Raw genomic sequence first — 24,935 nt, 5'->3', positions numbered from 1 at the left:
CGGGCTCTAGCTTTCACTATGAGGTGCTAATGGCCACTGCCTCTACCCCACAGGCCACTGGCCTCTCCCACATAGCTGTGGGAAACAGTTTGGGCCCGCGCTGCAGATGGCTATATCAGTCCGCTAATACAGGACTATTAAAGGCCCAGTACTTTCACTACCTTCACTACTTTTGTGATTATTTTTTTTATTTGTATTATTTATATATATACAGTACCTGTCAAAAGTTTGGACACACCTGCTCATTTAAGGGTTTTTCTTTATTTTTTCGATTTTCGAAATTGTAGAATAATAAGTAAAGACATCAAATCTATGAAATAACACATATGGAATCATGTAGTAACCAAAGAAGTGTTAAACAATTTTTAAAAAAGTCATATTTTTGATTCTTTAAAGTAGCCACCCTTCGCCTTGATGACCGATTTGCATACTTGCCATTCTCTCAAACAGCTTCATGAGGTAGTCACCTGGAATGCATTTCAATTAACAGGTGTGCCTTGTTAAAAGTTTGAGACAATCAGTTGTGTTGTGACAAGGTATTTTATTTTATTTAACTAGGCAAGTTAGTTAAGAACAAATTCTTATTTACAATGACGGCCTGCCAAAAGGCAAAAGGCCTCCTGCGGGGACGGATGCTGGGATTAAAAATTAAAAATATAAATATAGAACAAAACACACATCACGAGAGAGACAACACAACACTACATAAAGAGAGACCTAAGACAAAAACAAAGCAAGGCAGTAACACATGACAACACAGCATGGTAGCAACACAACATGGTAGCAGTACAAAACATGGTACAAACAACAGGACAAAGGGCAAGAAGGTAGAGACAACAATACATCACGCAAAGCAGCCACAACTATCAGTAAGAGTGTCCATGATTGAGTCTTTGAATGAAGAGATTGAGATAAAACTGTCCAGTTTGAGTGTTTGTTGCAGCTCGTTCCAGTCACTAGCTGCAGTGAACTGAAAAGAGGAGTGACCCAGGGATGTGTGTGCTTTGGGGACCTTTAACAGAATATGACTGGCAGAACGGGTGTTGTACGTGGAGGATGAGGGCTGCAGTAGGTATCTCAGATAGGGGGGAGTGAGTCCAAAGAGGGTTTTATAAATAAGCATCAACCAGTGGGTCTTGTAACGGGTATACAGAGATGACTAGTTTACAGAGGAGTATAGAGTGCAGTGATGAGTCCTATAAGGAGCATTGGTGGCAAATCTGATGACCAAATGGTAAGGACATCTAGCCGCTCGAGAGCACCCTTACCTGCCGATCTATAAATTATGTCTCCGTAATCTAGCATGGGTAGGATGGTCATCTGAATCAGGGTTAGTTTGGCAGCTGGGGTGAAAGAGGAGCGATTACGATAGAGGACACCAAGTCTAGATTTAACTTTAGCCTGCAGCTTTGATATGGTCTGAGAGAAGGACAGTGTACCGTCTAGCCATACTCCCGAGTACTGTGTGAGGTGACTACCTCAAGCTCTAAACCCTCAGAGGTAGTTATCAAACCTGTGGGGAGAGGGGCATTCTTCTTACCAAACCACATGACCTTTGTTTTGGAGGTGTTCATAACAAGGCTAAGGGTAGAGAAAACTGGTTGGACACTAAGAAAGCTTTGTTGTAGAGTATGTAGGGGGGTATACAGAAGATAGCCCTATTTGATAAAATACCAAGTCCATATTATGGCAAGAACAGCTCAAATAATTAAAGAGAAACGACAGTCCATTATTTTTATTCCGATTTTTCAGTGTGCGCTGCAGCACCCTATGCACTCCTACTTCCCACGGCAATGCTCTCCCCCAAAGGCCCCTCTAGCCCCCACCAGTGTTAGTCTAGGGTCACACAGGGCTAGGGCAGCTGGGTATAGACACCAAACAGGGTTTTCATTATACAATGTACACAATAATGACATACTGTTATAGAGAGCCACTACTTGGGGCACTTAGCAATTGTGTAAAAYTGTGATACTTGAAATGTGACAAGCRTTTTCAAGTCTTTGGTATCTCATCTCTCAAAAGTGCATCATAAATTGTAGTTAGTTATATTGAGATATATGGTCACATATAACTGAAAATGGTTGCTTACAGTGTGCATTAGACATTATTTATCTAGAAATTCCATCCACACACTGAAACTTTACATTTACTTGATATAAGAGAGGGAATTGAGTGATATTGACATGTTCACCAAGGGTCAAGATGTGTTGTGTATGAGTTAACACGACCAGGCTTCAGTATAAACATGATTGTGTGAGGAAAACCCCCACAAACCTCCCCAGTCCCAGTGCATGAGGTGGGCAACTCATTGGTTCTTTAACTGGTCATATAAAATCACAATCTATTTTGAAATTCCTCATATTGTAATTTTTTATATATATATGGGTTAGTAGGGGATTCAGGACTGGTCCTTCAAAGTGAAAATATCCACATAATAAATATAACATTAATAAAATATAACGACTGTTGCATACTATTTAATAAGTCCGTTATACTATCTCATAGTGTCAGCATACTGTMGCATGTTTCTCAATCACAGCAAACTATGAAAGGCCTTAATTATGTTTGATCATCTCTTTAGTCCCAGTTACACGTGGGGTGTGACTTCCCATTACTGGTTCACACAGTCCAGAGAACAGTGGCTGTGTCTTTAGCTGAGCTCATTACAGGTGCCAAGTGACACCTTGGCTGTGAGAGAGTTACCCCTGCTCTAAACTGACCACCAGTGTACACCCTACGATCTGGTGGCTCTTCATGTTGTGGTCTTAAACTGCCATGCTGTAGGCGATATGTGTAGTGCCTTCAGAAATGATTCATACYGCTTGAATTCAAAATGGATTAAATATAGATTTTTTTCACCCATCTACATACCAAACCCTATAATGACAAAGGCCCAGATTCCGACCAGAGTTAAGCGCGCGTAAATGGAACTGTAATTTATAACTTCATAAGATCTATAGAGAATGATTAATCCATTTGTAGAAGGGGATTGTAAATACACATTTTATACACACAATACACAAATACACACAATACACATTTTTCTTATGATCTCTGGAGACGAATGTGAAACCAGCCATATGGAAGCAAACTGAAAATCATATCAACATGACATGTATTGCGGTCCCTTTTCCACAGTGAAATAGTCTATAAATATACTTATGTTATTTAGATTTCTAATTGTGTGCCCTCATAATTTGTGTGGATGAAATTTGGAGACCAAGCTATAGGCTTCTGTAAGACTGAACCTGTCGAGTTGATGTATGCGCTTAAGAACGTTTTGATTATATGCCCGGGCTTTTCTCCAGTTTATTTTACAATTTATATCATTAAATATCTTTTGTATCATTAAATATGTTAAATATTAGCCACTATCGGGAGCCACCGTGAGTAATAGCCACATTCATGTATTTTTGCATTATTCCATTCCGTTTAAGTTACTTTCCTCTGTCACGTCCTTGTAAATTGTTACCGAGGGTCGTTAGCATTAGTGGACCATATTAGTCAACTTTGAGCAATACTTTGGGACATGTAGCCTATTTGAATCATTATGGAACTCAGACCACACGTAGCAGGTTAAACCTGGAGCCTGGCGCACAGTTCACGATGACTGGATCGTTGTCATACAGTTCCATTATTACTGAGAATTAGGGTAGAGTTATAGGATTATTGTTTAACCCCTATTGTACACTTTTTTCCCACCTTTCAATATTTCATGGACTTAAATATGACAACTTTCAGGATTAATAAAACCACTGTATTTTTTTATTCATCAATATACAGTATTTCGTGGGTAAAGGCTCTCCAAACCTTTAATATATATATATATACAGTTGAAGTCAGAAGTTAACATTACACCATAAATTTAAACTCACTTTTTCACAATTCCTGAAATTTWATTCTAGTAAAAATTCCCTGTTTTAGGTCAGTTAGGATAACCACTTTATTTTAAGAATGTGACATGTCAGAATAATAGTAGAGGGAATGATTTATTTCAGCTTTTATTTCTTTCATCACATTCCCAGTGGGTCAGAAGTTTACATACACTCAATTAGTATTTGGTAGCATTGCCTTTAAAATGTTTAACTTAACCTGACAGAGCTGGTGTAACTGAGTCAGGTTTGTAGGTCTCCTTGCTCACACACGCTTTTTCAGTTCTGCCCACAAATTTTCTATAGGACTGAGGTCAGGGCTTTGTGATGGCCACTCCAATACCTTGACTTTGTTGTCCTTAAGCCATTTTGCCCGAACTTTGGAAGTATGCTTGGGGTCATTGTCCATTTGGAAGGCCCATTTCCGACCAAGCTTTAACTTCCTGACTGATGTCTTGAGATGTTGCTTCAATATATCCACATCATTTTCCTACCTCATGATGCCATCTATTTTGTGAAGTGCACCAGTCTCTCCTGCAGCAAAGAACCCCCACAACATGATGCTGCCACCCCCGCGCTCACGTTTGAGGTGTGTTCTTCGGGTTGCAAGCCTCCCCTTTTCCCTCCAAACATACTGATGGTCATTATGGCCAAACAGTTCTATTTTTGTTTCATCAGACCAGAGGACATTTGGTCTGATGAAAAAAGTACGATCTTTGTCCCCGTGTCCAGTTGCAAACCGTAGTCTGGTTTTTTATACGGTTTTGGAGCAGTGGCTTCTTCCTTGCTGAGCGACATTTCAGATTATGTCGATATAGGACTCGTTTTACTGTGGATATAGATACTTTTGTACCTGTTTCCTCCAGCAGCTTCACAAGGTCCTTTGCTGTTGTTCTGGGATTGATTTGCACTTTTCGCACCAAAGTACATTCATCTCTAGGAGASAGAACACGTCTCCTTCCTGAGCAGTATGACGGCTGCGTGGTCCCAAGGTTTTCCTCTAGGATTTTTCCTGTGCTTAGCTCCATTCCATTTTTTTTTTCCTGAAAAACTCCCCAGTCCTTAATGATTACAAGCCTTCCCATAACATGATGCAGCCATCACTATTATTGAAAATATGGAGAGTGGTACTCAGTAATGTGTTGTATTGGATTTGGCCCAAACATAACACTTTGTATACAGGACAAAAAGTGAATTGCTTTGCCACATTTTCTGCAGTATTACTTTAGTGCCTTGTTGCAAACAGGATGCATGTTTTGGAATATTTAAATTCTGTACAGGCTTCCTTTTCACTCTGTCAATTAGGTTAGTGTTGTGGTGTAACGACAATGTTGTTGTCCTATCACAGCCATTAAACTCTGTAACAGTTTTAAAGTCACTATTGGCCTCATGGTGAAATCCCTGAGCGGTTTCCTTCCTCTCCGGCAACTGAGTTAGGAAGGACTACTGTRTCTTTGTAGTGACTGGGTGTATTGATACACCATCTAAAGTGTAATTAATAACTTCACCATGCTCAAAGAGATATTTAATGTCAGTTWAATTTTTTTACCCATCTACCAATAGCTACCCTCCTTTTTGAGGCATTGGAAAACCTCCCTGGTCTTTGTAGTTGAATCTCTGTTTTAAATTCATTGCTCGACTGAGGGACCTTGCATATACTGTAAATGTATGTGTGGGGTACAGAGTAGTAGTCATTACAAAATAATGTTAATCACTATTATTGCACATAGAGTGAGTCCATRCAAGTTATTATGTGAGTTGTTAAGCACATGTTTACTCTTGAACTTATTTAGGCTTGCCAAACAAAGGGGTTGAATACTTATTGACTCAAGACATTTCAGCTTTAAATTTGTACTTAATTAGTAAAAGTTTTCGAAAAAACATAATTAATCATGGGGTATTGGGTGTAGGCCAKTGACAAAATAAATAAATATGTAATTCATTTTAAATTMAAAAATKTGGAAAAGTCAAGGGGTGTGGATACTTTCTGAAGGCACTGTACCTATATTAAACAATTAATACAAATTTTAAATAATATTTWATTTAATTGTAGTCTTTTTAATAATTTGTCTTTACGCACACAAATGGATATCATTTTCAAAATGTGTTTGGAGGTATAAAATGTGTTTGAGAAAAATTAAAGCAGTCAATCAGAATATTCAGCCTCTGAACCACTACGGTCTGAATGAAAGAATATTAACAGTGGTGTTATTCAAATCATTAGCTGATTAGCTGATGTAACTCATGAGGGACAAAGACAGATGACTATGGAGGCCACAATGGTAAAAACATTATAAGAGAGAAATTGTTTATTGTTTTGGTGAGGGGTCAAATGTGACACGTCACTCTCTGAGCAGCATTAGTTGTATTTTTTCCCAGCAGAGGACTGCTGGTGGCGACTCTCTCTGTCCAGGAGCTCTGGGAGGCCATGATGATGGTCTGAGAGGGTCTGTAGAGGTGTCACTTCACACCTCAGACTCCTGCATAAAACCAAGGCTCTCCGAATGACCAGCCCACAGGCCAAGCTCTTCAGTTCAGTCCTACTGCTCAACATACAGGACACAGCATGGATATCTCTGCTCCTCTACTCAGCAACTATGGTGTTGGTGTGCAGTACCACTGGAGTTATCCCAGTTCAGACTCTGAGATCTATAACCTCTCTTCCCCAGAGACCTGTATCATCTCCCCGACCTCCTGCATGGACTTCTCCCTCTCCTGGCTACCTCGGGGGACCGCCACAGGACCTCACAGGTCAACATACTCTGGGGGAGCCAAGGCATCCGCTTCCCCGTCCTCCAGCAACGAAGGAAGACTCTCTGGAGGGAGGATTAGAAAGAACTGCTCCAAGAACCCCAGCAAGCAGAGACAGAGTGCCAGCGAGAAAGAGAAGCTGAGGATGAGAGACCTGACCAAAGCCCTCCACCACCTCAGAACCTACCTGCCCCCCTCTGTGGCTCCTCCTGAACAGACTCTGACCAAGATCGAGACGCTGCGCCTCACCATCAGCTACATCTCCCACCTGTCTGCCCAGCTGGGACTCAGCGAGGAGGCTCTGTGCCAGAGGAAGGAGCTGAACCTCAACGCATCAGGACACCACATATCACCTCAACAAGAGGTGTGCCAGTTCAACCCCTCCTCCTCAGGGAACTGTTGGGGAGAGGAGGAAGAGATAGGGAGACTTGCAGGGCAGCACCAGACCCTCCACCACACAGCCACGTCCACGTACCCACTACACAATACGACTGGGATGGAGAGACACCCAATCAGCAGTGAGATGTGTGCTTATGACGACGTTATCAACTCAAGTATGGATTCTCTGTTGGAATCGCCGGTGTATGCAGAGACTGCACAGTCAAGTCCGGTATGTACACTGATTATCCATCCACTACACATTTAAATAAAGCACAGATTCAATATACGTGTAAGTTACAACTAGGTGTTTAAATAATTGTCCATTTATATGGTGAGTGATACAGTGGATTTTGTCTCTGTACTACCAGTGATTATTCACTGCAGTGTTCCAGTTTGATGATGTCCCATATTCAATGGAATTAGACATCCTATTTGAACCAGTAAACTAATTACAATTTTTTTTCTTTAGGTATACAGCAAAGATGACCATTATCAAAACATTGCTCAAGACTTCTGGATGTAACAGATGTCCTCATCAAGAGAATCTAGTGTCCAGTCAATTAACTTTTACTTCGATTTACAGAGTCATTATATGTTAATATAACTCATTTATTTTACTTTCAAATTCTATATTTCATACAACGATCATTGTAAATACAAAACGTATTCTAATATTTATAATAAAATATTAACTAACTACTTAACTGTGTCTTTGGTTGTTCCTGACCTGTATTTAAAGTAATGTAGTATTGTTTGCAAGTAAAGTACTAAGTAACAGTATTGAAATATTAATGATATATACTGTGCTATTCTGTCTAGACAATTTTACGTCTATCATGTAAGTCAGTTCACACCGCCCATATGCTTTTTGTGATTATGAAACACAGTCATTCTTGAGCATGGCAGTATTATAAGTCCATTATAAGAATAAATGCAAACACAGTCAGGCTGCCAGCCAACATTTACACAGCAAGATCAATTCAATAAAAGAGAACCCTCTGTTGGTCAATATTAAAACGAGTATTATATGAAATACAGGAAGCCTACAGTCAGCCGTATCAGTAAACACATAGAAAAAGATTCACACACAACTTAGCATGACTATGAAACACAGGGCATGAACCAGAGCACAAACATGTCTATTGTACATAACCACAAAATCTTCTTAACTTTAGAGCACAGTTACGTTTTCACAGAGAAGCTATATGCCAGACTCCACACTCCTCTCTGACATTAACATTCTAATGACCTCTATCGTGATCAGTATGCCACAGTGTGGCAGAGCCTGGCAGTGGCTGCACTTCAGATCCACACACAGACACAACAGAGACTCAAAGACACACACACACACACACACACACACACACACACATTTATATTGAATTGAATGTAATATCTGATGTTGTTCTTGTCTGTTCTGTACTTTATCATGTATTTGTATTTGTTATGTGGATCCCAGGAAGATTAGTAGCTAATGAGGATCTTAATAAACTAAACTAAACACACACACTGCAGCCTATGTATCACTATTTTTTTATATTTTTATTTTACCGTTATTTTCCCAGGTAAGTTGACTGAGAACACGTTCTCATTTGCAGCACGACCTGGGGATAGTTACAGGGGGAGGAGGGGGATGAATGAGCCAATTGTAAACTGGGGATTATTAGGTGACCGTGATGGTTGAGGGCCAGATTGGGAATTTAGCCAGGACACCGGGGTTAACACCCCTACTCTTACGATAAGTGCCATGGGATCTTTAATGACCTCAGAGAGTCAGGACACCCGTTTAACGTCCATCCGAAAGATGGCACCCTACACAGAGCAGTGTCCCAATCACTGCCCTGGGGCATTGGGATCTTTGTTTAGACCAGAGGAAAGAGTGCCTCCTACTGGCCCTCCAACACCACTTCCAGCAGCACCTGGTCTCCCATCCAGGGCTGACCAGGACCAACCCTGCTTAGCTTCAGAAGGCAAGCCAACAGTGGTATGCAGGGTGGTATCTATCCATCAGCTATGTATCAACTATCTATCAGTTATGTATAACTATCTATCAGCTATGTATCAACTATCTATCAGCTATGAATCAACTATCTATCAGCTATGAATCAACTATCTATCAGCCTATGTATCAACTATCTATCAGCTATGAATCAACTATCTATCAGCTATGAATCAACTATCTATCAGCTATGTATCAACTATCTATCAGCTATGAATCAACTATCTATCAGCTATGTATCAACTATCTATCAGCTATGAATCAACTATCTATCAGCTATGAATCAACTATCTATCAGCTATGTATCAACTATCTATCAGCTATGTATCAACTATCTATCAGCTAATGATCAACTATCTATCAGCTATGAATCAACTATCTATCAGCTATGTATCAACTATCTATCAGCTATGAATCAACTATCTATCAGCTATGTAATCAACTATCTATCAGCTATGAATCAACTATCTATCAGCTATGAATCAACTATCTATCAGCTATGAATCAACTATCTATCAGCTATGTATCAACTATCTATCAGCTATGTATCACTATCTATCAGCTATGAATCAACTATCTATCAGCTATGTATCAACTATCTATCAGCTATGTATCAACTATCTATCAGCTATGAATCAACTATTATCAGCTATGAATCAACTAATCTATCAGCTATGTATCAACTATCTATCAGCTATGTATCAACTATCTATCAGCTATGAATCAACTATCTATCAGCTATGTATCAACTATCTATCAGCTATGTATCAACTATCTATCAACTATGTATCAACTATCTATCAGCTATGAATCAACTATCTATCAGCTATGTATCAACTATCTATCAGCTATGTATCACACTATGTATCAGCTATGAATCAACTATCTATCAGCTATGTATCAACTATCTATCAGCTATGTTCAACTATCTATCAGCTATGAATCAACTATTATCAGCTATGAATCACATTATCTATCAGCTATGTATCAACTATCTACAGCTATGTATCAACTATCTATCACTATGAATCAACTATCTATCAGCTATGACTATCTATCAGCTATGTATCAACTATCTATCAGCTATGAATCAACTATGTATCAGCTATGATCAACTATCTATCAGCTATGTATCAACTATCTATCAGCTATGTATCAACTATGTATCAGCTATGAATCAACTATGTATCAGCTATGAATCAACTATCTATCAGCTATGAATCAACTATGTATCAGCTATGTATCAACTATCTATCAGCTATGTATCAACTATCTATCAGCTATGAATCAACTATCTATCAGCTATGTATCAACTATCTATCAGCTATGTATAAACTATCTATCAGCTATGTATCAACTATCTATCAGCTATGTATAAACTATCTATCAGCTATGAATCAACTATCTATCAGCTATGTATAACTATCTATCAGCTATGAATCAACTATCTATCAGCTATGTAATAAACTATCTATCAGCTATGATCAACTATCTATCGCTATGTATCAACTATCTATCAGTTATTATCACTATCTATCAGCTATGTATCAACTATCTATCAGCTATGTATCAACTATCTATCAGCTATGATCAACTATCTATCAGCTATGTATCAACTATCTATAGCTATGTATCAACTATGTATCAGCTATGAATCAACTATGTATCAGCTATGAATCAACTATCTATCAGCTATGTATCAACTATCTATCAGCTATGTATAAACTATCTATCAGCTATGTATCAACTATCTATCAGCTATGTATAAAACTATCTATCAGCTATGAATCAACTATCTATCAGCTATGTATAAACTATCTATCAGCTATGAATCAACTATCTATCAGCTATGTATAAACTAATCTATCAGCTATGAATCAACTATCTATCAGCTATGTATCAACTATCTATCAGTTATGTATCAACTATCTATCAGCTATGTATCAACTATCTATCAGCTATGTATCAACTATCTATCAGCTATGAATCACTATCTATCGCTGTATAATATCATCAGCTATGTATCAACTATCTATCAGCTATGTATAACTATCTATCAGCTATGAATCAACTATCTATCAGCTATGTATAACTATCTATCAGCTATGAATCAACTATCTATCAGCTATGTATAAACTATCTATCAGCTATGAATCAACTATCTATCAGCTATGTATCAACTATCTATCAGTTATGTATCAACTATCTATCAGCTATGTATCAACTATCTATCAGCTATGTATCAACTATCTATCAGCTATGAATCAACTATCTATCAGCTATGTATCAACTATCTATCAGCTATGTATCAACTATGTATCAGCTATGAATCAACTATGTATCAGCTATGAATCAACTATCTATCAGCTATGTATCAACTATCTATCAGCTATGTATCAACTATCTATCAGCTATGAATCAACTATGTATAGCTATGAATCAACTATCTATCAGCTATGTATCAACTATCTATCAGCTATGTATCAACTATGTATCAGCTATGAATCAACTATCTATCAGCTATGTATCAACTATATATCAGCTATGAAATCAACTATGTATCAGCTATGTATCAAACTATCTATCAGCTATGTATCAACTATCTATCAGCTATGTATAACTATCATATCAAGCTATGTATCAACTATCTATCAGATATGTATCAACTATCTATCAGCTATGTATCAACTATCTATCAACTATGTATCAAACTATCTATCAGCTATGTATCAACTATCTATCAGCTATGTATCAACTATCTATCAGCTATGTATAAACTATCTATCAGCTATGAATCAACTATCTATCAGCATATGTATCAACTATGTATCAGCTATGAATAAGAATTTGTTCTTAACTGACTTGCCTAGTTAAATGAAGGTTAAATAAAACATTTAAAGCTATGTTTCAACTATGTATCAACTATCTATCAACTATCTATCAGCTATGTATSTACTATGTATYAACTATGTATCAACTGTGTATCAACTGTGTATCAAGCCCCAGAGAGATTTCTAATCCTCTGTGTTGGCACCTCTCAGTCTGGAGAGAAGGTATGATCCCTGGTTTTAACCAACCTTAACTATCCCCTAATGTGAGAGAGGATGAGTTAGGATATGCGTGTCACTGGGGATGTGAGGTGTTGGATATCTGGGGAATTAAAAATAAGCGCCTGTTTCATCAGCTTACCAAGGGCATTTGATGTGTTAATGGCAAGCTCAATACACCAATACACACAGGCAAAAGCAAAGATTTAGACTTACGTTGTAAATAAACAATCCAGCATGCAGGCTGGGAATGAAAGTAGTTCATATTAATTTGCTAATCAACCTTTGATCCTAAAGACTGCAATATTTTCCTTATCCTTATCCCTTATTTTGGTTTAAGGGACATTAATCACATATGTTACAAATCTCCTTTAGAGTTGAGAAAAGTAGAATATACAAAGCAAGAGTTATGACACAGTTAGAAATAGTAACCAACAAAATACTACATGATACAAAGTCATGGCAAAGGATTACGGCTCATATTTTGTGTTCATTAACATCAATAAACTACCCAGTAGCTAAACACAGATAAGAATAATTTTTGAATACATTCAGAGGGGTCAGATTCAGAGGTTAGGCTGAGTTTAGGAGAAGACATGGACATGTTACCTTCTGACCTGTCCATCCCTGCATATGTCAGTTCTGTCCGTGCCACAGCGATGTCTCCTCACACACCACGTCTCTTTAAGAAAACCAGAAAAATCAGTTAGTAGACGCTCAACTAATTAATTCTACCCCTACTCCTTACTTTCAACAAATGTGACTCTACATTAAGAACACCTGCTCTTTCCGTGACATRGACTGACCAGGTGAWTCCAGGTGAAAGCTATGATCCCTTATTGATCTCACCTGTTAAATGCACTTCAATCAATGTAGATGAAGGGGAGGAGACAGGATAAAGAATAATTTTTAAGCCTTGAGGCAATTGAGACATGGAATGTGTATGTGTGCCATTCAGAGGGTGAATGGGCAAGACAAAAGATTTAAGTGCCTTTGAACGGGGTATGGTAGTAGGTGCCAGGAGCACCGATTTGTGTCAAGAACTGCAACACTGCTGGGTTTTTCCATACTCAACAGTTTTCTGTGCGTGTCAAGTATGGTCGACCACCTAAAGGGCATCAATTCAATTTGACACAACTTGGGAAGCATTGGAGTCAACATGGGCCAGCATCCCTGTGGAACACCATGCCCTGATGAATTCAGASTGTTTTGAGGGCAAAAGTTGGGGGGTGGGGCGGTGCAACCAGTGGCATGTATTCATGGATACCAAGGGAAGCCAGGCTTCCACAAAATAGTGTGTCTTTCGTCTCTCTGTGTTTAATGTCCTTCAATTCGCAACAGGTTGAATGTATCACCAGAGAAAGCATCTATCTGATGCTGTCTGGTCAAAAAGAGTATGACATTGTTGTCGCCTGTAGCACTGAATGCAAGGGAAACCAGAGAGCCTTTGGCCTCCCTTGATAAAAATAATATAATAATAAGAGCCAATCAGCGTTGACCTGAACTGAGTGAGCTCAGCTGTGAATGGTCCTGGCGCATCTCCCGACCGCAAACCTGAACTTATAGGGGAGGGTCCGGGTGGCATCTACCCTCGGTGGCGGCTCTGGTTCTGGACCCCCCCCCCCCCCCTCTTTACACTGAACCCTCTGCCTTTGTAGATCCGGACAGTGAAATCATCGCCGGAGGCTCTGGACTGCGGATCATCGCCGGAGGCCCCGGATCGGAGACCCTCGCTGGAGGCCCCGGATCGGAGACCCTCGCTGGAGACCCCTCAGGGCGAGTGCGGGGAAGAGGCACAGGCCATACTGGACCGTGGAAGCGCACTGGAGGCCTGATGCGTGGTGCCGGAACTGGTGGTACCGGGCTGAGGACACGCACCTCAGGGCGAGTGCGGAGAGGAGGCACAGGACGTACTGGACTGTGGAGGCACACTGGAGATCTTGAGTGTATAGCTGGCACAATGCGTCCTGGCTGAATGCTCACTTGAACCCRGCAAGTGCGAAGAGCTGGAATAGAGCGCACCGGGCTATGAATGCAAACTGGAGACACCGTGCACATCACTGCGTAACACGGTGTCTGACCAGTCACACACTCCCCAGTATGCCCGCTCTGCAGCGCTCTCCATGCTAGCACCTCTCTCCAGAATCGTGCGTCGAACTCCTCATCCGACTCCCTGACTGGCTCTAGGTGCCCCCCCAAAAAAACTTCTTGGGGTTTCTGTGGCCTACCTCGTTGGTATTTCTCCTCGTAATATCGCCGTTCCGCTTTAGCTGCCTCTATTTCCTCCCTCGGAAGGCGATACTCCCCAGCCTGCGTCCAAAATCTCCTCCCAGGTCCATTCCTCCTTAACACGGTGCTTGKTCCTTTTATGGTGGGTTCTTCTGTCACGGCCGTCAAAAGGAGGAGACCAAGGCGCAGCGTGGTATGCGTACATTCTTCTTTATTCTAAGAATGAACACTGAACAAAACGAACCATGAAGCTATACAAATGAGTGCTGAACAGGCAACTACACATAGACAAGAACCCACAAATACCCAAGGGAAAATGGCTAMCTAAATATGGTTCCCAATCAGAGACAACGATAAACAGCTGCCTCTGATTGGGAACCATATCAGGCCACCATAGACATATATATACCTAGACCTACAAAACCCCTAGATATACAAAAACCCTAGACAAGACAAAACTAGCATACCCACCCTAGTCACACCCTGACCTAACCAAAATAATAAAGAAAACATAGATAACTAAGGTCAGGGCGTGACACTAYCTCAATTGGCATTAGAAACCACATTTGTTTAAAAAAGTCAGCCATATCAGCTATGTTTTTTAAAAAGGCAGTAAATTAGGCTAAATTAACTGTTTCACTGYCAGACAAGGCTCCGCTGATAGCCAGGTGTAGCAGTGGTAAGATATTGGGACTGCTGTTGGGACAGCTTTATGTAGGCCGTTTGTGGGCACCGTTTGTCACTGTTATAGTGCAATTAATGTATTGTTTAGTGTTGTGTTGGGCCTTTGCTGGCATGCATCCCACATCTTTTCTTTTGCCCCACCAAGATTTACATGCTACAATCGTCGCTAACTGTATTACAGAGTCATAGACCGTTTAGCAACATGAAAGACTCACACTACTCATTTCTCTACAAGTAGTGTGAGTCAACATGCTTTTTMTATTTGCATGCACGCACACACAGAGAGAAATCAGTACCATGGACAGACACATCATATTTAGCTTACTGATTGGACTAAATCGTTTTTGGTATCTTTTAGTTGTCACTGTATTAGACAAAGCATTGGTGATTAGATCATGTTGAAATGTTGAAGTTGAAACAGTGATGGAATAGTGGATGCAGCACCTGTTTTCTTCGCGACTTGCAGTAACTCTAAATCAGTAGTTGTTTAGTCRTCCGAAAATGTTGGAAACATTAACTTTCTTKACCATGCTGTAGGTCATGTAACTGTTTGACACATGCAATAGGATTTGTGGACTTCACCGGACAGATGYTGCTCTACGGTTTTGTGATGAAACAAACATATGAATGAGTTTATTCTGCCACTGTGTCTTGTTATTGTCTTGGCCTTARMCCTATATATCACAGTGGCAAGGCATACAGTATGAAGTAACAGGTTATACAGCAAACAACGCACATTTTTTTCCCTTTCTTGCTTTCCCCAGTGATTTTACCCACACACACCGCTACTTGGTGCAACTCAATATGAGGAAGGTGTTCCTAATGTTTGATATACTCAGTGTATTTTTAGTCACTGTAGAAATGAATTAGAACCATTGGTTGTGTTGCTGTGAGACACTTTTTAAAAGTGTGTGTGTGTGTTCTGGCCATGTTCTGAGTCTCATCATCACAGCTCTACACCTATGAGGAAAGGGGTTAAATGTGACACTCTCTTCTGTGGGAACATTCTCTTATGACCAGTTCCACAACCACTGTAATCCACATGGCCAGGGCTGAGAAAGGTTGAGGTGTCACATAACACCTCAGGGCCAGAAGAACAGCTAAAACCACAAAAACACAACGTTATTTCTGTTCACAGGGTTTATTAATATGAAAAAGGTGTTAGAGATGGTTTATAATACAATTACTCTTTCCAAATCTAAAGTTATTATTAGTTATTATTACAATTATTATTGTATACAAAACAATTACTACAGAGTAGTTTTCATCCACGTGTGATATCACATTGATATATCCCAGACAATTGGGCCTCTTTTTGCATCCGGTGACTAATTCACTCGCATAGACGGTCATCGCCTTGATCTTGTCAGAATAACAACGTCTCACCATCATTTGTGATATGACATTAAATGTAGGCCTAGTATGCATGAAGGGAGATTTTTTTCTCTCAATATTAATAGTAAATTATAGACAAAACAGCTCTACCTCTATTTCTCAAGGCAGTGTAGGAGCTTGTCTAAACAGAGGCGAGGTGTGACCTCTTCACACATTACAGCTGGCACACTTCTTTTACTACTGAGGGCTGTTGAGAGCCCTAGGAGTATTGGTCATGGAGAATGATGAGATTCTGCTAAACTATTCCAGTTTTGTAGAAATAGAATTGGATAGACTTTGGGTGTTTATAATTATTTGCATAATCTGCATTCCAAAAAACAAATATGAAAATGTTATTTGCAAAATATTACCCATATTCAAAATTAATCAATACAATCCTATCCATTACTGCCAAACTTAGTGAATTGTTCAATACAACAATCGCTCCCACTATGAATTATTTAACTTGATGCAGACTTAATTCTAATCTGCCGGCTACCTCACACCTGGCTCTAGGAAAATGTGTTTCCCAGGGACCCCCTGCCTCTAGTGTGATCTCTCCTCGGGCACTTTGTAGTCCAGGCATCCTGAAGGGACCATTGAAGGTGACACATCACACCTCTGTCTGCAGGATAAATTGGGGAGCAGCTCTGAGGTGCCCCAGTACTCCTCACAACTTCTTCAAGGACTGACTGAACTGAAGATCCCTGCTGCTCAGAAACACTGCAGTCATGGACACGGCTGCATTCTCCAAACTCTTGCTTCTTCAGGCTGGAGATCATCTGCTGGACGGTGATGCCTTGCTGGAGCCTGGTTGTCCCACCTTAGACCCTGGTTACTACAGTGCCTGTAGTAGCCTATCGCCTGCCTCCTCCATTGACTCCTGCTGCTTCTCTCCCCCTTGTTTCCAGTGGGGAGTTGTTCAGGAGAAGGAGGCTGCGAACCCTTTAAGCTGCATCAGCCAAGCTGCCAAAAGACAGTGGAAAGAAGAACTCCCAGCTCAGGAGAAGAGACGGTCTAGGTCAAAGTTCCCTGGGAAGAAGCGGGAGAGCGCCAGCGAGAGGGAGAAGCTGAGGATGAGAGACCTGACCAAAGCCCTCCACCACCTCAGGACCTACCTGCCCCCCTCTGTGGCTCCTCCTGAACAGACTCTGACCAAGATCGAGACGCTGCGCATCACCATCAGCTACATCTCCCACCTGTCTGCCCAGCTGGGACTCAGCGAGGATACCCCATGTCTGAAAAGAAAAATKTATTTCACACCATGCCAGTACTCACAAGATATGCCACAATGCCCCCAGGGCAGCTCCATGTCTGGACAGGGGTGTCAAGAGATACTGCAGGGCAACATCCAGAGCAATAATCAATACTGTCTGCCACTGGCCACATCATATACCAACAACACAGAGCCACACATGGAAACAGACTACCTAATGCCAGATGTCTCCTATCAGGACATGTCCATATATCACAACCAAGTTTTCCAGTGACAAGCTAGTTTATTTTGCCTATTTCYAATGCTGATTTAAGCGGTTGTTGGGTGAATGCACCAGAAGAAGATCAAATCAGAGACATTGGACAAAAGATCCCCTAAATATCTAAGCTGTGACACAATTCTGATTGTTTCGAAGAGAGATGATTTGTATGTAGCTATTTATCAGATTATATTTTTCCTAAATTGTATTTATGTCTTGGATTAGGTTTTAATAAAACTAATGTTGAGAGTAATATTGCTTTGTGTATTTTATTTATTTAATTAATCAATTACCTATCATGTTTTTGGCAATTTGTGAAATATATCCTTTGATTTTGTAGCCTATTACTTAAAGTAGGCTACCTTAATGAGATTAGTAGCCTACAACTGACTGTTTTACATTCATCATAACTAAGGATTAGCCTGGCTGACGCGGCTCACGTGACTCATATTGCAGGGAAAGCTGTGACAGGAGGACTTCAAGTTAGGTGTTAGCCAGGACTAGCTAAGGATATATTCATAACCCAGAAAGTTAGGTGTTAGCCAGACTAGCTAAGGATATATTCATATACCAGAAAGTTAGTTGTTTAGCCAGACTAGTTAAGGAATATTCATAACCCAGAAAGTTAGGTGTTAGCCAGACTAGCTAAGGATATATTCATAACCCAGAAAGTTAGTGTTTAGCCAGACTAGCTAAGGATATATTCATAACCCAGAAAGTTAGGTGTTAGCCAGACTAGCTAAAGTATATTCATAACCCAGAAAGTTAGGTGTTAGCCAGACTAGCTAAGTATATTCATAACCAGAAAGTTAGGTGTTAGCCAGACTAGCTAAGGATATATTCATAACCCAGAAAGTTAGGTGTTAGCCAGACTAGCTAAGGATATATTTCATAACCCAGAAAGTTGGTGTTAGCCAGACTAGCTAAGATATATTCATAACCCAGAAAGGTTGTTAGCCAGACTAGTTAAGGAATTATTCATACCAGAAAGTTAGGGTGTTAGCCAGACTAGCTAAGGATATATTCATAACCCAGAAAGTTAGGTGTTAGCCAGACTAGCTAAAGATATATTCATAACCCAGAAAGCGTTATTTTTTTACCACTTGTAAACTACTGAATCTTTATGAAACTGATGAGGATAAACATTTGACAACGTTGTAACTATGTCACACATTAGGCCACCAATCTCACATAATCCTACATGAATTGCACACACATTACACAGTAGGATAATATACACTTGCCTATGTATTTATTTGGCTMTATACTCCAGCATTTTGTATTTGAGATCAAATGTTAAATATGAGGCGACAGTACAGAATGTCACATTATATTTGAGGGTACTTTCATACATATCTGTTTTACAGATTAKAAATGAATGTACTATATGTACAGTATCTAGTTCCAAAATGTTAAGGTGTCATAAGTATTTGGACAAATTAACTTATAGTGTATAACATTTAGTGAAAGGTTTAGTATTTGGTCCCATATACTTAGCACCCAATGACTATATCAAGCCTGTAACTCTTTTTGGATAATGTAGTGCACAAAATAAATTAATGGTAAATCATGTGTCGTTTTGGAGTCACTTTTATTGTAAATAAGAATAGAATATCTTTCTGAACACTTCTATATCAATGTGGATGCTACCATGATTACTGAGAATCATGAATGAATTGTAAATAATGATGAGTGAGAAAGTTACAAATTCCCAAAGATCATGCCTCCAAAACACGCTAACCTCTCACCATTACCAATAACAGGGGAGGTAGCATTTTTTGTGGAGTATGACATTTATGCCTCTAACTTTCTAACTTTTTTCATTATTCACAATTCATTCATGATTATCCGATTAATGTAGAAGTGTTTCATGTACAATAAAAGTGACAATCTACCATTCATTTATCCTGGGCAAAAGAAAAACCCAAAATACAACCAAAACAAACTGTAAATGCATGCTAGGAACACGGGACCAAATACTAAACTTTTGACTAAATGTAATATACTATAAGGGAAGTTGTCCAAATATTTATGACACCTTCAAGTRGGGGGACTAGATACATAAAGTGCTTTACATTTCTAAACGTTAAAACAGATAYGAAAATGCCCTCAAATAAAAGGTGACATTCTGTAATGTGTCTTTTTATAGGCACTGAACTCCGCCATGGTTCATTGAACAAAGCCTATGGGGAAATTAATGGAGTTTTTGTAGGGTTTTTGGATAAACGCCAAAAATAAGGTCTGGGGTAAAGACAGGCTTAGGAGATCTTATACGTTTTGTTCTATGAGATAATATTCATCAGTTAACATTACTTTTTGTGAATTGTGAAGAATTTATGTAATAAAAAAAACTAAGCAAATAAAGGCTTCATAATTCATAAAGGTAATGTTAACTGACTGATATTATCTCATAGAACAAAACATATAAGATCTCCAAAACCTGTGTTAACCTCAGGCCTTATTTTTTAAGTTTATCCCCAAACCCTATTCTTTCCCCATTCATTTTCCCCATAGGAATGGCTGAACGAACCAGAGGTAACGCAGTTCCGTTTTTAAGGACTATAAACTGGCGAGCTCTATTGTAACTGTCTTTACCATTTCCAGGTGTTATTGACTGCTGTCAGTGTTGATATCCTCCATCGCCGGCAAACAGATTAGTGCCCAGTTCACCTCGGGCCCGCCCAATCACAAAAAACAAAAACATTCTCAAGAGTTGTTTCAGATTTGACAAATTATTACTGTAGCCATGCAGTAGGCCTAACGTCAAAACGTGTGACCTAACGTCAAAACKTGTGACCTAACGTCAAAACTTRTGACCTAACGTCAAAACTTGTCAGTAGATAGGATTATTTAGACCGCATAAAATTATTTTCATTGCAAAACAGAGAGGAGATGACCACCAACTACGCTGAGGCCTACTGACTGTGAGTAGACATTTTATATAGTAACATAGGCCTAGCCTATGGGTCCACAAAAATATAAAAATACAACCAGTATGATGCAGATAAACTTCAGTGAACTACTGACAAAGACATTTACAAAAATGTATACTGGAGCAGATCAGCATATTATTATTACAGCAGGTTGCTGTATGCAGGTCGCTGAAATAATAATACTGTAGTGTGTTTCGACTGAACAGGTAGGCAGCGTTGAGGGTCGGAAGCGGATGTGCCGCTAGAAATACAAGTGGAGGTGTAGCCTACTAAACTCAACTCCACAATTTACGATGGAGTTGAGTGGTAACTAATGTAGGCGGACTGGAGCTCCGACATCACATAAAATGAACAATGTGGTGTGTAATTGCGGGCAATTTTTGTAGTGTTGAAATCAGTAGTTTAAAAAAAAAAAMTTCAGAGCTCCAGTCCGTCCAGACTAGTCGCCGCTCAACTCCATCGTAAATTGTTGATTTGAGTTTAATCGGCACGTGGAGTTGCAGAGAGTATCACATGACATCAACAACTGTAATCTAAATATATAGAAAAGTTCAAATTGATATCTTATTTTATCACTCCCATCAAAACGTTTTAGTGTGCTTGCATACAACATGGTAGGCCTAATAACGAGCATAAAAACACCCCTGCTACACTACAGCCATCTGGTGTACGGCATTGCAATCAGCCATCAGCCATTTAGTGAATGCTTCCTTTGAAATCAATGAAAACTGCTATGATGGCAGCGTCCAAGCTCAAGAATCGCTGAGGTTCAATTCTCGATGGCTGACCCGTGCATTTATTCTATCTTGTGAATGGAAATAAGGATTCATTTTGTGTGATTTTGGTTGGTTTCTGTGTAGCAGGTAGAGCTTCACATTGATGGCGACATGTGTAGTGTAGCTGAAGTGTAACTTTGTCTACTCCGTGAAAGATCAAACACATATCCCATCATCATTACATAGGAGTGTTAATTGAACCATCATTGGGCTTGTAAGGGTTTCAGAGGATTATCTTGGTGGTATTTAACACTCAGTGGCAGGACATGGAGCTAATTGACACTAAAGCGTCCTTTCTTCCTGGCCTTAGCAAACAAATGAAACCTATTAGCCCAGCAAGAGGCCTCCTCTGTTACTCATTCAGTCCAGAGAGCACCAAGTTCACTCAAATCAACAGCTTTTCTCTATGTGAAACATCATTTTTCCAGATTTCACAAGATTGATCTACATGAGTCCAAGATCAAGATGGCAGAGTCATGAGGTATATATATCTGTGCACAGCCCTTATATAAATTGCCTGTAGGGTGAACCTGAGAGGGGGTGGGTGGGTAGTTTATGGTCAGTTTAGGCAGGGGTTAAGCTTCTATTAATCTCCCTGCATGTGCTGTGGGTGAGTCAAGGTGACAGCTAGTCCCCTGCTGTTCGTGTATCCTGATTCCCAGACAGTCAGTGGAGGAATGTCACACTTTTCATCTGTCCATGTCCCATCCACTTCCTCTCCCCAACAACAAATGGACAGGTTAATGGACAAGTTTAATGTTTTTCAACAAAATAGCATATAATAGAAATTATCTCTTGAAAACTCTCAAATAATAMAAAGCCATAGATACTCATAAATAAAGGTTAAATAAAAAAAGTATTAAAATAGATAGTCATAAGAYTATTGTGCAATATGGTCCACAGAGAAAAGTATGATATATTGACTAAATTTGATCCCCAGGAAGTAGCCAACATCTCTGATTTAACATAAATATCCGATATGAAGGTAAGACCCAGATGCAGACAACGTCGAATTAACAATCGTTTAATAATCCAACAGGGGCAKGCAATAGACAGGTCAAAGCAGGCAGGGGTCAGTAAACCAGAGGTGGGGCAATTACACGTTACTTATGCCAATACACACAAACCAAGTACGTACTGTATATTTGGTTTACTGATAAGTCCCTTTTTGGTGTCCAATTTACTGTGTGAACATATACTCCCCGCTCTGTGTCACAAAGTCCCAAGCCAATGATTGACTTTCAACATTACTGGAGATGTAAATGATGACAGACATTGCATGCGGATTTTGTCATAATCTAAACTCTATACCAGGTACCTGTATTGAGTCCATAGAGTATTGATAGAAATAGACAGATTGTTGTGATAGACTGTATTTGTCAATATGAAGACAATGGAAAATCAAAACAGTAGTTCAACATGATCTTTCTAATAGTACCCTAACAAAATAATCAGATGTAACCTACCTATTTTGAAGTTCATAGTCCTTAGTACATGCCAGAGATGGCATCGGTTTGTTTGATTCACTAGTGGTAATAAATTCTTGAACACGTTCCAACCGAAATACCACTCTGCATTCCCACCTGCTGCCATGTCACTGCAGTACTCTGTCATCCTCCAATTAGGATGTATCCTGATATCAAATGTTATAAGTTGTTATTACAGGGTAGAATTCTTTGTTGTTGAAAAAAGAGCAAAGAAATCCTGATATAGTATAGGCTAAATTATGTATACCAGGTACTCCTTAAAGTTTATAAATTAATAAATTATGAATATATACTCACAGGTTGTTGTCAGGGTCAGCCATCCACTGACTGTACCAGCCTTTAGTCAGATAATCCAAGATTGTAACGGCAGCCTTCCCTCTCTTTACTAGAAGAGGGGGTGTAACAGGGATCAGACCAACACGCAGCGTAGCCAGTGCTCAACATGTTTAATTAAACRAATAAACAGTGAACACTACAAAACAAAATAACAAAATGTGGCAAACCGATACAGTCCTAGCTGGTGCATAGAAAACACAAAKACAGGAAACAACCACCCACAAAATCCCAACACAAAACAAGCCACCTATATATGATTCTCAATCAGGGACAACGATTGACAGCTGCCTCTGATTGAGAACCATATTAGGCTGAACACAGAAACAGACAAACTAGACACACAACATAGAATGCCCACCCAGCTCACGTCCTGACCAACACTAAAACAAACAAAACACATAAGCACTATGGTCAGGACGTGACAGTACCCGAACGTACCCTAAAATCAAGGGGAGGCTGTGTGCATCTGTCCGCGGGGGTCGCTCTGGCGCAGGACGAGGGCCACCACTCCACCATTGGTCTTTGGTTCCCCCTTTCCTTTAGCGTCCTTTGAGTGGCAATACCCTCGCCCCCGACCTTGCCTAGGAAGTCCTCACCAGGTCCCCACTACATTGAGGAGACAGCTCCAGGACAGAGAGGTACTCAGGATCAGAGAGGTAGCTCAGGATTAGGAGGGTAGCTCCGGACAGAGGAGGTAGCTCAGGACAGAGGGGCGCTCCGGACTTGTAAGGGCAGCTTCGGACAGGGGGCAGCTCACTGACTGAAGGGCAGCTCCGGACAGTAGGGGGCAGCTCCATGGACTGAAGGGCAGCTCCGGACCATGAGGTGGCAGCTCATGACTGGAAGGCGGCTTCTGCGGCTCCTGGTGCTGGCGGGCTCTGGCGGCTCCTGGCTGGCTGGCGACTCTGGCGCTCATGGCTGGCGGATGGCGACTCTGCCGGCTCATTGGCCTGGCTTGGGAATCTCTGGCGGCTCATGGCTGGCTGGCGGACTCTGGCGGCTCATGGCTGGCTGGCCGACTCTTGGCGGCTCTATGGCTGGGCTGGCGACTCTTGCGGGCTTCATGCTGCTGGCGACTTCTGGGGGCTCATGGCTGGCTGGCCGACTCTGGCTGCTCATTGGGCTGTTGCTGGCGACTTGGCTGCTCATTGGCTGTGCTGGCGACTGTGCTTGCTGCTTGGCTGTGCTTGGCGACTCTGGCTGGCTCATGGCTGGTTGTGCGACTCTGGTCTTGCTCATGGCTGGCTGGCGGGACTCTGGGTCTGCCCTCATGGCTGGCTGGCGATCTCTGGCTGCTCATTGGCTGGGCTGGCGCTCTGGCTGCTCATGGCTGGCTTGGCGACTCTGGCTCTCATGGCTGGGCTGGCGACTCTGGCTGCTCATAGGCTGGCTGCAACTCGTGGGGCTGCTCATGGCTGGCGGGAACGGCTCTGGCTTATTCCTGTCTGGCGGACGGCTCTGCTGCTCAATGGCTGGGGCGGACGGCTCTGGGCTGCTCATGGCTGGCGACGGACTCTGGCTGCTCATGGCTGTGCGGACGGCTCTTGGCTGATCCTGGTCCTGATGCTGGTACGGCTCTGCTGAATCCTGT

The 24,935-nt window shown here is 40.7% G+C and overlaps 2 protein-coding genes across 2 annotated transcripts; both read left to right on the top strand.

The window, feature by feature from the left end:
• Positions 1–6,422: 6,422 nt before the first annotated feature.
• LOC111952714 (uncharacterized) lies at positions 6,423–13,885 on the top strand. Its single transcript, XM_070435015.1, has 2 exons — positions 6,423–7,233; positions 13,709–13,885. The coding sequence occupies exons 1-2, from the start codon at positions 6,439–6,441 to the stop codon at positions 13,883–13,885; spliced, it is 972 nt and encodes a 323-aa protein (XP_070291116.1). The 5' UTR covers positions 6,423–6,438.
• Positions 13,886–17,019: 3,134 nt separating this feature from the next.
• Positions 17,020–17,968, top strand: LOC111953100 (mesoderm posterior protein 2-like). Its single transcript, XM_023972199.1, has one exon. It carries the CDS (start codon positions 17,069–17,071, stop codon positions 17,825–17,827), a length of 759 nt encoding a protein of 252 aa, XP_023827967.1. The 5' UTR covers positions 17,020–17,068; the 3' UTR covers positions 17,828–17,968.
• The last annotated feature ends 6,967 nt before the right edge of the window (positions 17,969–24,935 follow it).

Source organism: Salvelinus sp. IW2-2015, linkage group LG26, assembly GCF_002910315.2.
Source record: "Salvelinus sp. IW2-2015 linkage group LG26, ASM291031v2, whole genome shotgun sequence".
In the NCBI taxonomy this organism is placed as follows: domain Eukaryota; kingdom Metazoa; phylum Chordata; class Actinopteri; order Salmoniformes; family Salmonidae; genus Salvelinus; species Salvelinus sp. IW2-2015.
The sequence above is the reverse complement of the archived record's forward strand: the minus strand, read 5'-3'. Positions and strand labels throughout refer to the sequence as shown.

Excerpts from the sequence above, each read along its gene's own strand:
- LOC111952714 (XM_070435015.1), top strand. The coding sequence starts at position 6,439 with ATGGATATCTCTGCTCCTCTACTCAGCAACTATGGTGTTGGTGTGCAG. Across the intron at positions 7,234-13,708 it reads AGACTGCACAGTCAAGTCCG|ATCCGGACAGTGAAATCATC; the intron begins GTATGTACACTG and ends CTGCCTTTGTAG.